Source organism: Electrona antarctica (genome assembly GCF_951216825.1).
Source record: "Electrona antarctica genome assembly, chromosome: 11".
NCBI classification, from domain to species: Eukaryota; Metazoa; Chordata; class Actinopteri; order Myctophiformes; family Myctophidae; genus Electrona; species Electrona antarctica.
The window spans coordinates 49,398,361-49,415,689 of NC_136792.1; the positions used below are offsets into that span (position 1 = coordinate 49,398,361).

General features: G+C 44.0%; 1 protein-coding gene across 4 annotated transcripts in view; it reads left to right on the forward strand.

Annotated features, from left to right (window-relative positions):
- ftr86 (finTRIM family, member 86) overlaps nt 1-16,943 on the forward strand; it is a 22,814-nt gene extending 5,871 nt beyond the window's left edge. For 2 of the 4 annotated variants that reach the window (XM_079515008.1, XM_079515007.1), the window contains 12 exons: nt 2,312-2,407; nt 2,895-3,137; nt 3,907-4,066; nt 5,121-5,189; nt 5,961-6,008; nt 6,137-6,187; nt 6,996-7,115; nt 8,546-8,587; nt 11,155-11,217; nt 12,299-12,501; nt 14,332-14,576; nt 15,740-16,943. In XM_079515008.1, coding sequence (XP_079371134.1) covers nt 2,312-2,407; nt 2,895-3,137; nt 3,907-4,066; nt 5,121-5,189; nt 5,961-6,008; nt 6,137-6,187; nt 6,996-7,115; nt 8,546-8,587; nt 11,155-11,217; nt 12,299-12,501; nt 14,332-14,576; nt 15,740-15,830 — 1,431 coding nt within the window. In that variant the 3' untranslated portion in view covers nt 15,831-16,943. The remainder of the gene's footprint in view (nt 1-2,311; nt 2,408-2,894; nt 3,138-3,906; nt 4,067-5,120; nt 5,190-5,960; nt 6,009-6,136; nt 6,188-6,995; nt 7,116-8,545; nt 8,588-11,154; nt 11,218-12,298; nt 12,502-14,331; nt 14,577-15,739) is intronic. The other 2 variants (XR_013791180.1, XM_079515009.1) reach the window with 2 other exon arrangements.
- The last annotated feature ends 386 nt before the right edge of the window (nt 16,944-17,329 follow it).

Consider the following 17,329-nt stretch of genomic DNA (forward strand, 5'->3'; position numbering starts at 1 on the left):
CGTAACTTAAAAAGAAAACTTAAAAAAAAAAACTTAAAAAAAAGAAAAACACACACGCAAAAAAAACTTAACTTAAAAAAACTTAACTAATAAAAAAATAACTTAAATAAAACCTTAAAGTACGTAATTTATTCTAATTGTTATTGCAATTTACGAGCTGCGTTCGCACGTCTTACTTGTATATGATAAAGTTACTGCGAGAGTGAGGTCTAGCCAACACCAACTCGGGATTCCTGGATCGATGCCATCCACACTTTCCCATCTAAGATCAGGTTCCTGAGCTCTACAGTGTCGTTAGCTAAGCTGTCACGCCGCAGTGCGTCTACGTACTGCAAGTGGTATGCTTCTGTCCTCTCCTGGGTTGGCGCCCATAGTCAATTTACTCAGGGACGTAGCTGACCGTTTTGGTTGCCCTACTCGTAGGATATTTGTGCTGCCCCCCCTCCTGACGAGAGCGCTGCTATTCCTCATGCAAACCGGCTATTTTTCGCTGTTTGCGAGAAAATTGTTATTTTGAGGGTGTGGTCGGCTAGGCACTTTTTGGCACATTTTGTTACCCCCCTGCGTATTGCGCGTATAGGTAGCGACGGCACTGAATTTACTTGACTCTAGTTCTGGGTGCCTGGCTGACGCAGTGCCCTGCCAGCTTCATCCTTCTCTCTCTGACTTTGTCTGTGACCCGTGGTAGGTCCTCCATAGAGGTCCACATTTCTGATCCGGTCCGTCCATTTGACACCTAGTGCCATTCGTAGCATTCTTGACAGAGAGAGAGACAGGAATATTAGAGTCAAACCTGAGGAGGAGAGGAGAGAGACCCTGGCCTACGAAGTCAAAGTGCAGTAACTACTTTTCTTTTAACATGAAATCATCAGGGATGATAGTAAATCAAGCCCATATGTTAACTGCTATGAAATCTTGCGTTTTTTGTCACTCAAAATCCCCATGGGGAAAGACCCCATATATTGTGCCCAGGTCTCGTGACCTCACTATGACATCATCATCCCCATACATGGGGAAAGCCCCCATATATTGTGCCTAACCCTGTACATTCAAGACACTGCCACCGCTGCAACTCTAGGATCTCCATATATGGAGCTGACCTGTTCTGACATTCCATATGTTGATCTGACCTCATCACACCCTGTACAGTGTACACTCAAGACACTCCATATATGGCCAGTGCATGCGACCTCGCCCCTTTAGGGCTTCTCGCCCTCAGGCGTCTTACTGGTTTATTTGTCTCAAAAGTTAAATCAGTATTTGACTATATATGGTGTAAACAGTTGATGCAGTATGTATATTAACCCATTTTGGGCGGGAACCCCTCTTGGTGTTTTAAGCATTATGTTATACGTTAGCTATTGAAAAATAGCAGATCTACAAGCTCGTATAGGTCTGCTATTTTTGGAAAATCGTGAAAATGTGGCGCAAATCTTTGAATATATATTTCAGAGCGAACATTTTTAACTCAAATATTGGCTTCTGGGGGGGTCCCTGGAACATCATATTTTGAGATAGGGGTCCGTGGCCCAATAGAGATAATTCTGGGGGTCCTTGACATGAAAAAGGTTGAGCACCACTGACATAGAAACATGGGTTTTTCAGAAAAATGTTAGGATTTAGAAGCCTTTTTTTATCGACCTCAGTCCAAAATGGGTTAAGCTCCAGTTGTTCTTTGAGCCACTACTGGATTTCTGTTACTGTACATTGAACGTGTCCTGTACGTTTTGGCTCCTTACTCGAGTAAAATCTCTCATACTTTGAAGTCTGAATTTGTGTTTTTTTTTTAGCATCCAATACTGATTTCTGCCACAGTTGAAACACACAATTAAAGCCTTGTTATATGATCAGTTTGCGTATTTTACTGCACTTGACTTAATTTGTACATTTTTGTTCCCTAAATCATGTAACGCCGGGGCTCCACCGGACGCGTTGCGTCTCCGTCGCGTGCGTCAAAAAACGAACCGGGGCAATTTTAATCACGCAACGCAACGCGGGCAGTGGAGCCACCCTTCATTGATTAAAAAGGGAACATTCCCTGACGGTGACGGAGACGCGACGCTGACGCGCCCGGTGGAGCCCCGGTGTACAGCCGTATAGACCAACGTACAATACAACAGTCATTTAAAGTTGATTATTTGACACACTGGGAGCCAGTATAAAACCTAAGATCGTAAGTTCTTGGTATTGATAAAAGACTACACTCTGAATCAACTGCAATCTGTCCATTCTGGCATGAAAATGGCTCAGGCCAAGTCCTGTTTTGTTTCCTTTTGTTGACAGTATTTCTTTTCCTATTGGTCTTCTGCAGAAGGAGTTGGCTCAGATGCAGGTTGACCTCCAGAAGAGAATCCAGGACACAGAGAAACATCTCAGAGAACTGCCACACTTGGCCCGTCAACACAAGGTAAAGGACCCCCAAGTTGACATACGTTAGCCTGCGGACCCCCATTTGCCTAAGAGAAGATTTTTACAGCTCTAGCAGTGATTCTCAACCATTTTTTAATTTCAAGGACCTCCAGTTTGACATGCATTTAGGCTGCAGGCCCCCATTTAATGGCATTGCTATCTCGGCGGGGACCCCAATTTATATTGTAAAATCAATCAATCAATTTAACTCACAAATTAACTGTACAAATGGATCCAAATGGACCCGTTTGTACACTCTCAGAGTTATAGATCCATAAGGGTCCTTTGGTTCCTAACAATCCATTTAGCAATCAAATCCCCAGAACTCCCTTAAGGACCCCTGGGGGGGGGGGGGGGGGTCTTTTGAGAACCCAATGACCTGAGGGACACCAAGGGGCATCATGATCATGCCAGTTTGTTTGTGACTCCATTTCCCATCATCCTCTCTTCTGTCTCCTCCTCCATATCCCCATGCATGCATGCAGGCTTCCATCCAGGCCGTGCAGACGGAGAGCTCTGCGGTGTTCTCTGCACTGGTGGGCAGTGTGGAGACGATGGCCGCCCAGGTCGCCCAGCTCCTCTGCGCCCACGAGGCCTCTCTGCCGAGCAGGGCCGAGGTGCACATACAGGGTCTGGAGCAGGAGGTGGCCATGCTGCGCTGGAGGCGGAGGAACTGTGAGGAGATCGCACGGCTGGCCGAGATGGAGGATCCAGTATGCTTCTTGAAGGTATACACACGCACGCAGCCACGCACACACACACACACGCACACGCACACGAACACGGACACACACATTGCATGATGCTTTTGATATAAACCCACTCTGCCCTTTTAATTACACTAACTAGCCCTTGCCCGTTGTGAGATATTGTCCCCATCATGATGATGATGATAATACCAGTAAGACCTCCGGGGGCGAGAAGCGAGGTTCTGTGCGATGTCACAAGACCTGGGCACCATATATGGGGCTTTCCCTATGTATGGAGATTTTTAGTGATACACTTGACTGACTGACGGGAAATGCATGATTCCAATAGTGTTTCTGAGGTTAGGGTTGAGGTTATATAGGTTTAGGCAATAGTGTGTGTGTGTGGGGTAAAGGTTATAGGGTTATAGGTTTAGGCTATAACCACGCCCATCAGGTAGAGTGCTCTGCGAAATAGAGCGTCGCAGTCCTGCCCCCTTTCATGACGACGCCAGGCCCAGGAAATGAATCCCAATGCATTTTTCCCATATAGACATTTCAAAACGTATTTATTTAAAGACCTTTTAAGTGTCGTACGAAGCCAACTCTTGTCGTGACAAATCATGACAACACACACAATATTTTGGACCAAACAAATAATTACAAAGAAGAAAAACAACAAAAAGTGTTGTAACCTGCCTTTCTTTTCTACTTTTCTAATTCTTCTTTTGGCCCGAAAAACTGTGTTTGATCGGTCATATTGAGTCTATCATCTTTTCTGGTCTGTTCTCTTGCGTTTTTTCTTCCCCAGAACTTCCTGACCATGGAGCCCCTGGCGGTCCAGACAGGTGGTCAGGGGGGTCTGGCTCAGGAGGAGAGGGTCGTGGCGGAGGTCCACTCAGCCGTGACACAACTCAGAGACCACCTCCAGGACCTGTGCAAAACCAGCCTGGACAACATCTTCAGGATAGGTGAGTGCTCAGAACCTTTTCCCACGGCCAAGGACCGCCCCAAATAGAGCACAGAAAGTCTCGACATTCACTCGCTGACATCCCCATTGTTTGTGGAACACAGTTCGTATTCGACACGATATTAAAAAATCACACCCGTGTGAACTGAGTGGTGTAAGGTTTTATATAGCATGATCAGCTGTGGTCTGACGTAATGTCTGACGTTAAAGATCTTTGGCTAGGTAGACTCGTCTTCTGATGTGATGATTTGTGACCATGAAGTTGATTCAGCTGGAGTTTTTGTCCGATGTGAGGTATTATATAAGGTAAGGTATTATATAGCCTGATCAGCTCTGATCTGACGTAATGAAATCACACCTGGATGTGATTTCACAACTGGCTTTTTTTGTGCAGAGAAAATGAGCATGGTTGCTACGGTCATCCAGTTCACCCGGGTGTGATTTAATTACGTCAGAAATTATTTTGAACATAGCAACCATGCTCATTTTTTTCTGCACACAAAAGCCAGTTGTAGGAGTGGTTTACACCACTCAAAAAAATCTACGGGAATTCAGAATGGGGGGAAAAAAGGTAGGATGTGTGAATTACGTCAGACGTCGGTGCTCTATAGATATAGGTATTTTGGCCGCGGACACCCCAATCTCTGAAAATGGGACAGGGACCCCCAGAAGAGAAGATTGATCTTTACTTTTTTTTTTATATAATTATTCAAAAGTTTCCAAACATCTTTTTTTCTCTTGTACAAGCTGACAGCGTGGCACCAAGTGACGCACTGTGAGCTTGTAGATCTCCTATTGTGTGTGTGTGTGTGTGTGTGTGTGTGTGTGTGTGTGTGTGTGTGTGTGTGTGTGTGTGTGTGTGTGTGTGTGTGTGTGTGTGTGTGTGTGTGTGTGTGTGTGTGTGTGTGTGTGTGTGTGTGTGTGTGTGTGTGTGTGTGTGTGTGTGTGTGTGTGTGTGTGTGTGTGTGTGTGTGTGTGTGTGTGTGTGTGTGTGTGTGTGTGTGTGTGTGTGTGTGTGTGTGTGTGTGTGTGTCGTGCACACGTTGTCGTTGCAGTGAATGACAGCAGGATGACGCCATTAGCCAGTGATGTGGAAGATATTCAGCCCACCACAACAAATACAGGTGAATTCACAACTAACTAACGTCCCTTTTCCATCGGGCTTGAACCAGTTTGGTTATTTTTTCCCGCCTTAATCCATTTTGGGCGGGAACCCCTTTTGGTGTTTTAAGCATTATGTTATACTTTAGCTATTGAAAAATAGCAGATCTACAAGCTCATAGCACAGCACCGAGTGCCGCGCTACAAGCTTGTAGGTCTGCTATTTTTGAAAAATCGTTTCAAATGTGCCTCAAATCTTTCAGAAAATTGTCATGATTTAGAAGACTTTTTTTTTTAATTTCCACGTCAGGCCTAAAGGGGTTAATATTGAACCAGTTCAGAGTGTTTCCACTGAAAATGAATTTGTTCAGATTTAATCCTAAAAGTTGGTTCGAAACTGGAACCAACAAAATGTCTGCTGGTTCCGTGAAAGCGCCAAAGGTTCCAGCAAAGTTGTTTTGGTGGAAAAGGATCGTAATTATATTCAATTAATTTACATTATATACTGTATGATGAGTCTGACCAATGGTCAGAGTTTTGTGTCCGAATTACTGATATTTTGTCAAAAAGTGTCAAATATATATTTTTTTAATCAATTTGACAATTAGAAAGAGTCATTTAAAAAAAAAAAAAAATACAGCCGTGTGTGTGTAATTTATTTATTCCTCAATTGCCTACTGTAATCCCGGGGAGAGCCTTGAACTGAGCTCATACTTCCTTCAATGCATGAGGAGTGAGCAGGCTGAACATCTGCACTTATAATGACCAATAATGCTCCAAATCATTCTTTTTAGGAGTCACCTCAGTGGATGAAAAGCAAACAAATCCCAGGCAAGATGCAGGTAACTGTTACAACCTTCTCTAGTCATAAAGCATAAATCACATATATAAAATATTTACAATATAATACAGCCTGCATACAATAAAATAATGCTTATTTACAATATCTCATCAAACCGGTTTTCTTTAGTGTATGACATGACGACCAACCCTACACCGCGACCTCCTCTTCGACCTCAAGGTATGTTAACGTAGATCCGGGCTGGGCATCTTTCTGGGCACACAGTGGGGTGGCAGTGGCTCAGGGGGCTGGGCATCTTTCTGGGCACACAGTGGGGGCTCAGTGGGCTGGGCATAATAGGTCCTCACTAATAATCATGATAAAATGGCACAATGTTTTTCTACTCTTGTCTGTGTCTCATATAGAGGGCTGTGGGCAGTTCAGAAACCCGTCCACCAGTGACATGATCGATGGGGAATCCAAGCTAATAGAAACTGCAGGCTTTGCAATGCGAAAATGGTAGCCATCGTTCTCTCAATAATAATAATCTAAACATTTTTGTAAAAATCTTGTTTTAAAAAAAAATGAACTGAACTGCCCACAGCCCTTCTATGAGACACAGACTGAGTAGAAGAAAATGGGCACCATAAAATGTTCTCCATTTTATGATCATCCATCGCCACTAGGGGGCGCCAAAAGGCCCTGACCGCCACTATATATCTTTTATTTTATTTTATATATTTTTATTTATTTTTTAAAAAAAAGTCTAAAAAAAAAATTAAAAAGTTTTTTTTTTTTTTTTACCATGTTATAAAACACGAAAAACACGTCCTTGGCGCTCCAGGACATCATGAAAAAGAAGTTAAATAAGTCCTTGGCGATGGATGAGTTAGTGAGGACCTATTATATGAAGATTAAAGTATCTTTAATCAGTGGATTAAAGTATCACTGATTCGCGACTTCTTTCCCACGCAGACACTCGTTGATCATCAGTGAATGATTGGTCCTTTTTGTCTTTGTTTTCTCGTGACTGATAATGACGATGAAGCCTCATGCCCGCTGCCGTCTCGAGCTACAGGCGGAGCCACGCCATCTACCCAATCAGCTGCCACCACCCGCCCTAAAGGCGGAGCCTTGTCGTGTACGCCCCCACCCTCCCATCGTAGAGGTAAGCCCATTTAAACACCCGCTACACTATAGAGCGTCGCATTCCCGCCCCCTTTCATGACGACGCCAGGCCCAGGAAATTAATCCCAATGCATTTTTCCCATAGACATTTCAAAAAGTATTTATTTAAAGACCTTTTAAGCGTCGTACGAAGCCAACTCGAGTCGTGACAAATCATGACAACACACACACAATATTTTGGACCAAACAAATAATTACATAGAAGAAAAACAACAAAAAAAGTCTTGTAACCTGCCGTTTTTTTCTACTTTCTAATTCTTTGTTTGGCCCAAAAATGTGTGTTTGTTGTCATGATTTGTCACGACAAGAGTTGGCTTTGTCCGCGGCGTAAAAGTCTTTAAATAAATACTTTCTGAAATGTCTATGAGGAAAATGAACGGAGAATCATTTCCTGGGCCCTGATAGGGGGCGGGACTGCGACGCTCTATTTATATCTATCATTGTTGATCCTAAAAGAATATTGACATTTTGGATGATATCCAAATACAGATTAATTGTAGTAAGCCTTGTCCCATAGGGCAGGAGCCTATCGCCTGTTTGTGTAGCGTGAGGCCAGGGGGTGTACAAGTACACCGACCCCCTGGACATGAGGCTTGTACTGTATGTCCCAGGGACTTACCCCCAATCCAACCCTTTGATGTGCCAAGCAGGGAGGCACTAGCCAAATTCCAATACCTAAAAGCTCGGCCACTCGCTCACTCACACTCGGTAACTCCAGCATGGCAAATTATGGTGAAATTAGTGACCTGCTGTCTGCTGAAATATGTGACCATCTTGTTGTCTTCATACAACTTACATGGAGGTATTTAAATACGTGGCATGAATACCGCTTAAACAAACTGCAACGATTTACATTCGGACACTGACGTTATGCGATTGTCTAGACGATTGTCACATATTTCAGCAGGTCACCAATTTCACCGTAACACCTCCATGCTGGAGTGAGCGAGTGTGAGTGAGTGAGTGAGTGGCCGAGATTTTAGGTATTGGAATTTGGCTACTGGGTCCCATTTTTAAGAGTCTTTGGTATGGCCCAGCTAGGGATCGAACCCTGACCTCCCAGTGTCAGGGCGGACACTCTAACCACAAGGCCACTGATTCAAACTTAATGAAATACTGGTGAAAACTGAAATATTATTTTGATATCCGTTCAATTAGCCCTTCACTAATTCCCTCCCAAACCCATCCTTGTCCAATATAGTGACGTTAGCAGCAAAGAAAGCTTGACCTGCATAGCAACCATTGCTAAACTATTTGGATTGGCATTGGACAAAAGCTTTTTGGGGTGGCATTTAGTGAAGGGCTAATTGCAATATTGCACTTTTAAGGCCAATATTCCCAATCCTTTAATAATAGTATTCTCTCTCTCTCTCTCTCTCTCTCTCTCTCTCCCTCTCTGTCCCTCTCTAGCCTCAGCTACCCCTCCACCTCTCCCTCCACCTCGTGTTGAAGGTAACCATTCATGTCATCATTATGTAGAAACTGCTTGCACACACCGGACGTTTAGAAGGAGAAGCACAGTAGAGTTCAGAGCATAAAAGATAGAGAGAGGAGAGAGGAGTAGGCCTATAACCTTTCAGGAAATTCTGACAGATATATGACAAGCAGGTTTCTCTTTTGCAGAGGTGTCAGACCCCTATTGTTAATGGGCCCCCTGGCTGTATGGTACAACACCATGGACATTAACCCTGGCTGTATGGTACAACACCATGGACATTAACCCTGGCTGTATGGTACAACACCATGGACATTAACCCTAGCTGTATGGTACAACACCATGGACATTAACCCTGGCTGTATGGTACAACACCATGGACATTAACCCTAGCTGTATGGTACAACACCATGGACATTAACCCTGGCTGTATGGTACAACACCATGGACATTAACCCTGGCTGTATGGTACAACACCATGGACATTAACCCTAGCTGTATGGTACAACACCATGGACATTAACCCTGTGGCTGTATGGTACAACACCATGGACATTAACCCTGTGGCTGTATGGTACAACACCATGGACATTAACCCTGGCTGTATGGTACAACACCATGGACATTAACCCTGGCTGTATGGTACAACACCATGGACATTGACCCTAGCTGTATGGTACAACACCATGGACATTAACCCTGGCTGTATGGTACAACACCATGGACATTAACCCTGGCTGTATGGTACAACACCATGGACATTAACCCTGGCTGTATGGTACAACACCATGGACATTAACCCTGGCTGTATGGTACAACACCATGGACATTAACCCTGGCTGTATGTATGGTACAACACCATGGACATTAACCCTGGCTGTATGGTACAACACCATGGACATTAACCCTGGCTGTATGGTACAACACCATGGACATTAACCCTGGCTGTATGGTACAACACCATGGACATTAACCCTGGCTGTATGGTACAACACCATGGACATTAACCCTGGCTGTATGGTACAACACCATGGACATTATCCCTGGCTGTATGGTACAACACCATGGACATTAACCCTGGCTGTATGGTACAACACCATGGACATTGACCCTGGCTGTATGGTACAACACCATTAATGTAAGACCCGGATACATTTCTACTTGCAAAAAATAGATTTCAACCTTACTACTACTTTGTACTACTAGGACTTATGTTAAAAAAATATGTTAAAAAAAAAAAAAAAAAAAGTTGAATGAACATTTTATGCAAATTTATAATAATTATTAAAATAATAATAATAAATTAATAATTTACATTCGGTGGATATCTTTCACAATAATACATAATACATGTTCTAGACATTCTAATGATCACACAAATATATGTATTACATGCATTTTAGTTACTTTTATCAGGGTTAAAGATTAAAGGTCATAGGTCAATTTTGATTAGAAATTGCACTGAGTCCAGAGATTTTGAAGTTGTGTAAATTTGTGCCTCTGTGGGGGGTATTTATATGCAAATATCATGACCAATGGCATTGCAAGACTAAACAATGAACATCAATGATGATGTTTAGGTGAAAAAAGAATAGAAAAAAAAAAAAAGAATTAAGTGATTAATTAAAATAAAAATGTTACCGAGAAGCATCGCTGGGTCTTGCTGTATGGTACAACACCATGGACATTAACCCTGGCTGTATGGTACAACACCATGGACATTGACCCTGGCTGTATGGTACAACACCATGGACATTGACCCTGGCTGTATGGTACAACACCATGGACATTGACCCTGGCTGTATGGTACAACACCATGGACATTAACCCTGGCTGTATGGTACAACACCATGGACATTAACCCTGGCTGTATGGTACAACACCATGGACATTAACCCTGGCTGTATGGTACAACACCATGGACATTAACCCTGGCTGTATGGTACAACACCATGGACATTAACCCTGGCTGTATGGTACAACACCATGGACATTAACCCTGGCTGTATGGTACGACACCATGGACATTAACCCTGGTTGTATGGTACAACACCATGGACATTGACCCTGGCTGTATGGTACAACACCATGGACATTAACCCTGGTTGTATGGTACGACACCATGGACATTGACCCTGGCTGTATGGTACAACACCATGGACATTGACCCTGGCTGTATGGTACAACACCATGGACATTAACCCTGGCTGTATGGTACAACACCATGGACATTAACCCTGGCTGTATGGTACAACACCATGGACATTAACCCTGGCTGTATGGTACAACACCATGGACATTAACCCTGGCTGTATGGTACAACACCATGGACATTGACCCTGGCTGTATGGTACAACACCATGGACATTGACCCTGGCTGTATGGTACAACACCATGGACATTAACCCTGGCTGTATGGTACAACACCATGGACATTAACCCTGGCTGTATGGTACAACACCATGGACATTAACCCTGGCTGTATGGTACAACACCATGGACATTAACCCTGGCTGTATGGTACAACACCATGGACATTAACCCTGCATGGCTGTCTCACTGAGGTGTCCTCTTTTCTTTATAGCATCTCCCGTTCAGACGACAGCAGTCAACCCAGAGCCCCAAACCAGAGAAGACATGTTGAAATGTAAGTGTTGTTTTTCTATTCAAAACCAGAGAAGACATGTTGAAACTTGAAACGTAAGTGTTTTATATTCAAAACCAGAGAAGACATGTTGAAACTTGAAACGTAAGTGTTTTATATTCAAAACCAGAGAAGACATGTTGAAATGTAAGTCTGTTGAGTTCTGCCCCTCCCCCCCCCCCCCCCCCCCCCCAAAAAAAAAGGCACAAAATAAATCAGACAGATTTTTTTATTTATTTAATTGAATTGATTAGTCTGATTAACCACTTAATGCCCAGAGCACTCATCCCGGCCGAAGATACCCTTTCCATGAATTCTCCATGATTTTGTTTTTTCTTGTATTTGACCCAATACAACTCGTACTCCGGTAGGGAAGGGCGTAAAGCAGGTTCCCCAATAGGCGGCCCGTGGGCCATTTGCGGCCCGCGGAGCGCCCCCATGTGGCCCCTGGAAGATTTCTTTTTTTTAAATGTTTTTTTTAAGGGTGTCCCAGATATAAATGGCATTAAATGGGGGTCAGTAGCCTATGCATGTTTGCCCTGAAAATTAATTTTCAGGGCAAGACCTCGACCTCGTGCGTGCGGGCTCGGCCCCCAGCCTGGTACCCTAGTCAAAATATGGCCCTTGAGGAAAATTAATTGGGGAACCCTGGCGTAAAGGATGGAAAGGAAAGGATGCGGAGCAGTTTATTTCCCCAGGCAATCAGACTCTTGAACTCTAGTATCCCTGGCAGATAGGACATGAACTGATGACATGAACTGTATGTTCAGTTTTTAAACGTTTTTCTTATTCTATTTATCTTTTTTTATGGATTCCTGTAGTTTTTTTTAGGACTTATTTATATTCAGAGTATTGTCTTGCACTTGATATATTTATTATTGTATGAGCCTGTGCTGTCTTTTAACTAGGAGAAACGTAATTTCTGTTTTTTTCTGCTGCTGCAGTTGGAAAGAATGACAAATAAAGCAATCTTGAAACATGAACGCTCGCCCCAAAACACTTGCCCCCCATCCCCCCCCCCCCCCCCGTGGACCGCTCTGGCAGATTAATGCTTCCCCCCTCCTCCTCCTCCTCCTCCCTGCAGATCACTTTGAGCCCACCATGGACCCCGACACAGCCTACCGTAACGTGCTGGTGTCAGACGGTGGGTGGAAGGCCACCCTGAAGGCAGAGAACCAGAACCCAGCCGAGCACCCGGATCGCTTCAGCTACTGGAGGCAGATCCTCTGCAGCCAGGGCCTGGCCGGGAGCCCCTACTACTGGGAGGTCGACTGGACGGGCCAGAAGGTATGGAGGGATTGGTATAGAGCGTCGCAGTCCCGCCCCCATACCAGGGCCCAGGAAATGATTCTCCGTTCATTTTCCTCATAGACATTTCAGAAAGTATTTATTTAAAGACGTTTACGCCGCGGACAAAGCCAACTCTTGTCGTGACAAATCATGACAACACAAACACAATTTTTCGGGCCAAACAAAGAATTAGAAAGTAGAAAAAAACGGCAGGTTACAACACTTTTTTTGTTGTTTTTCTTCTATGTAATTATTTGTTTGGTCCAAAATATTGTGTGTGTTGTCATGATTTGTCACGACTCGAGTTGGCTTCGTACGACGCTTAAAAGGTCTTTAAATAAATACTTTTTGAAATGTCTATGGGAAAAAATGCATTGTGATTAATTTCCTGGGCCTGGCGTCGTCATGAAAGGGGGCGGGACTGCGATGCTCTATAGCTCCGTTTGGAACGCGATAGCTCCGAGAAGAGGTTCCGTATAGAGGTATCCCTGGCATCCATGCATCGGTAGAACGAGGGGTTGAGCCGTCCAAAAACGGTGGCGAAAACCCTTTTTGCAGTATCGTTTGCAAAAAGTAAAGGTATCGGAACCGAGCTACAGATAGGCAGAACGTAGGATAGGCAGGTAATGTTTTTAGATATGGGTGAAACAACTGCTTACGAAGCTTACGAAGTCAGTCACTACCATGTTTGTTTTCCCAAAGCAATCTTACGGAAGCAGTTCTGCACATGCGGACGGGGGTTGACTGGACTACATTTTTATTTAAGCAGTTCATTGTGTCACCCCTGTCTTAAAAATGTCAGTGCCTGTCCTCAGTTTATCATCTGTATAGCTCGGTTCTGATACCTTTTTTTACTTTTTGGAAACGATACTGCGAAAGGGGTTTTCGCCACTGTTTTTGGACGGCTCAACCCCCAGTTCTTTTTTTTTTTATCATTTATTTTGAGGATTTTCTCTTTTTTTTTTACATAGACACAGACAAGACAGTTATTTAAAAAAAGTATTATACAATAATATATATAAGAACAACAATGAAGAACAAAGAAAATGAAAGAAAAAGGAAAAAATATATAATAATAATTCCCAAGTGGTACAGGGTTGTGGAATGCATGTGTGCAAAGTGATGGTGGATTTCGTCCTACATAGAATCAACTGCGCTCTTCGATATAGTCCATAAAGGGGGTCCATACCTCTACGAATACATCTGGCTTATTTTGTGTTTCGTATTTAAGTCTCTCAAGTGGTAGTAGTGACATTATTTGGGCCGTCCAACCCCCAGTTCTACCGATGCAGGGATATCCTGATGCAGAACATCTTCTCTGAGGTAAGGCGTAGATATGAGGTTCCAAGCGGAGCTAGGATTAGTATAACATTACACTGAGAGGTTGACTGGACCGGTATGGAGGGATTATAACATTGTATACAACAGGTAGTTCCAACTCTCTCTCTCAATTTCAAATTTCAAAAGGCTTTATTGGCATGATAAATATGTTCTACATTGCCAAAGCATACATACAACATTGCGCACACAGAGACAACAACTCCGCGCACACAGAGACTACAACAAACATCCCAACAATAACAACAACAAGCAATACAGTAACAACGAAAATAAATTAACAGACAGAAACATAACAGCAACTTAATGACCCTGTTCAGACAGATATACCCGTCTCTTCTGTCCACTGGCTGTCCCTCAGTTGATGACAACTCCACACGTATTTTGCTGCCAAAACTGTGCATTTGGACCGTTCTCCCAGAACATATTGAAGTGATGAGTTATTAATGGTGGATTCAAATTCTTCCCCCCCCCCCTCCACATACACAGATAACCATCGGCGTGGCCTACAAGGACCTGGACCGCAAGAGCTCGGACGAGCAGAGCCGCCTGGGCCGCAACGCGTCGTCGTGGTGCCTGTACTGGTCCGGGACGGGCTTCTCCTTCTGGCACCGAGGCCAAGAGACCCTGCTGGGCTCGCCCAAGGCCCGGCGGGTCGGGGTCTACCTGGACCAACACGCCGGGGTGCTGGCCTTCTACCGCATACACAACGGCCAGGCCCAGCTCATTCACAGGTATAGGGGGGGGGGGGGGGGGGGGGGGGGGGGGGGGGGGGGGGGGGGGGGCGCTATCCAAAATGACCGTAGAAGTACATTGAACACGCTCACCCCAAAACACACTCTTCCCCCATTGTTACCCGTGGTGGACCCCTCGCCCACCACAGTACTTCGCTTTACTGACGGTAAGGGTTGGAATAAATTAAGGTTTTGTCATAGTTTACTGAGGTTATACGTTTAGGAATAAGGTTAGGTTTAGGCATAGCTTACTGAGGTTACATTTAGAATAGGAATTCCAGGTGGCGACCGCTCCGAGTGTCGCCGGGGTTAACACGGGGCGAGCGTTCTTGTATTCGGGAATGGTATCCACAATAAATCACAGTAGGTTCCAAGTACAAGTACATTTCACTGCATTTTTCGATATTTCAACCCATTAAGAAGGCCAATGCCTTCTATAAGAACACGGCGAATGCTTTTCAATGAAGGAAAAGCATGGGCAGAATCCACCCTCATAGGTAGAATTAAAGTTTGGTGTGACAGTGGTGCCCTAAATCAGTAACCTGACTCCGCCAGATTGCGGCAGTATTGACCTCACAAGTTCACTCTTCCTACCTGCATCTGGTCTCTCTCAAGCAGAAACGATGAACCGGAAGCAGTGGGACAAAAATCTGATATTTCCATATCATAATTTCGAGTTGTAGTCTTGTTAGGTTGTGTTTACATTTGCGCTGTGGCACAGCTTCAATATGTCACCAGTCTCGCGTTGATCCCGCCTCTAGCGGCCACATACGGCCCCATATCGCTCTGATCAGAACTGGTTCGGAGTACATCATCTCTGCCCTTGAGAGTCCAGATGGGAAGCAGGAGGAGGAACTCACTACTGCCACCATCTGGCGGAGTCAGGTTACTAAATCAGTACAGTAGTTCTCAAACCTTTAGGTGCCAATAAGGACTCAAATTATATATATTTGGCCACATCCGAAAATATTTTTGTACCAGCTAGGGACCCCCTGGAACACTTTCAACATTAAAATAAGAAATAAGAAAAAAATTACAGATGTACAAGCTCGCAGCACGGCACAAAGTGACAGTGTTCACGGGTTAATGGGGACAAGTATATGTCCATGCCAATATGTTTACTCAAGTAGAATTTCACTTCTAACGCAGTATTTCATCCACAGGTACGAGAAACCGTTCGACGGTCCTCTGTATCCAGGCTTCAGGTTCTGGACCGCGGTGGGATCCACCGTGACCATCTGCAAACTGGACTGAGCTTCAGGATGGAGAAACCCCTCCCTCGTAAGTCCCACTGCATCCCGCTAGGATGGAGAAACCCCTCGTAAGTCCCACTGCATCCCGCTAGGATGGAGAAACCCCTCGTATGTCCCACTGCATCCTGTTAGGATGGAGAAACCCCTCGTATGTCCCACTGCATCCTGTTAGGATGGAGAAACCCCTCGTATGTCCCACTGCATCCCGTTAGGATGGAGAAACCCCTCGTATGTCCCACTGTATCCCGCTAGGATGGAGAAACCCCTCATATGTCCCACTGTATCCCGCTAGGATGGAGAAACCCCTCGTATGTCCCACTGTATCCCGCTAGGATGGAGAAACCCCTCGTATGTCCCACTGCATCCCGCTAGGATGGAGAAACCCCTCGTATGTCCCACTGCATCCCATTAGGATGGAGAAACACCTTATATGTCCCACTGCATCCCATTCCCATGTACTGTAGTTACTGTTTAGTCACAAGCTCTTACTAATGGGAGTATTTTCAACCACTCCTCATATAATTGGTCCTCATGCTCATTATAATATGGTACTATTTCATTTCTATCTACTCACTCTGTGTTTCAGCGGAACTAGGACTGTGGCCACTTGAGAAACCTACCTGTCTACTCACTCTGGCACCTTTTCCACCAAAATAACTTTGGTTCTAGAACTGGTTACGTTCTCGGAAGTTGGAACCTTGGTGCTTTCACTGAACTGGCGGCCATTTTGTTTGGTTTCAGTTCCATTCCGTCACATTGTGGCAGATCTGCTGTTTTTAGTCATTAAGAACATGCGCTCATGCGACAAAGTAAAATAATAGGGTGTTATTTTATGGAAACACAGAAATAGATCAAACATGGAGATAGGAGATGTCTGTCCCTTTGTTTTCTACTATATTTTACTGTCACTAACACGCTGGTGTCCTCACAGGGAAAACAGATGATCTACAAGCTCACAATTGTCACGAAACACAACCAATTATAAAAGGCTTTACAAATCCCTGACATCTGATCCTCTCGAATTGTAACCCTACTGTTAATTAGTTCTATGTTCTTTGGCCCGTAATGTTCAAGAAATTATATATTTGTTTTTGAATAAAGTAATATACATGAATATGTGTAATAGTGTGTGGTGATATGTTGTCCGACTGTAATTATATGCCTTAATGATAAAGCATTTACATATCGCATCAAATCAAGTAGTTCAGAATGACCTCTTCTACCCCAGATTTGAACCAGGTTTCCTGCACAAAGTGCTGATATTTTTATTTACCATTGACAAAATACACCTATTGTATTAAAGGTTTCATGACGTTAATTTTCATTTATTTTTATATTTTATATTTTTCTGTTCGTTTTCCTGACCACAATTACACCCAAAAAACTTGAACTTTGAACATTCAGTGGATTTTCTGTGGTCTGGAGTTTTCTCTGGGGTTTGGAAGCCTTCTGAGCTGCAATGAAACCAGTGACATCTGCTGGCAAATCCCATTGACATAT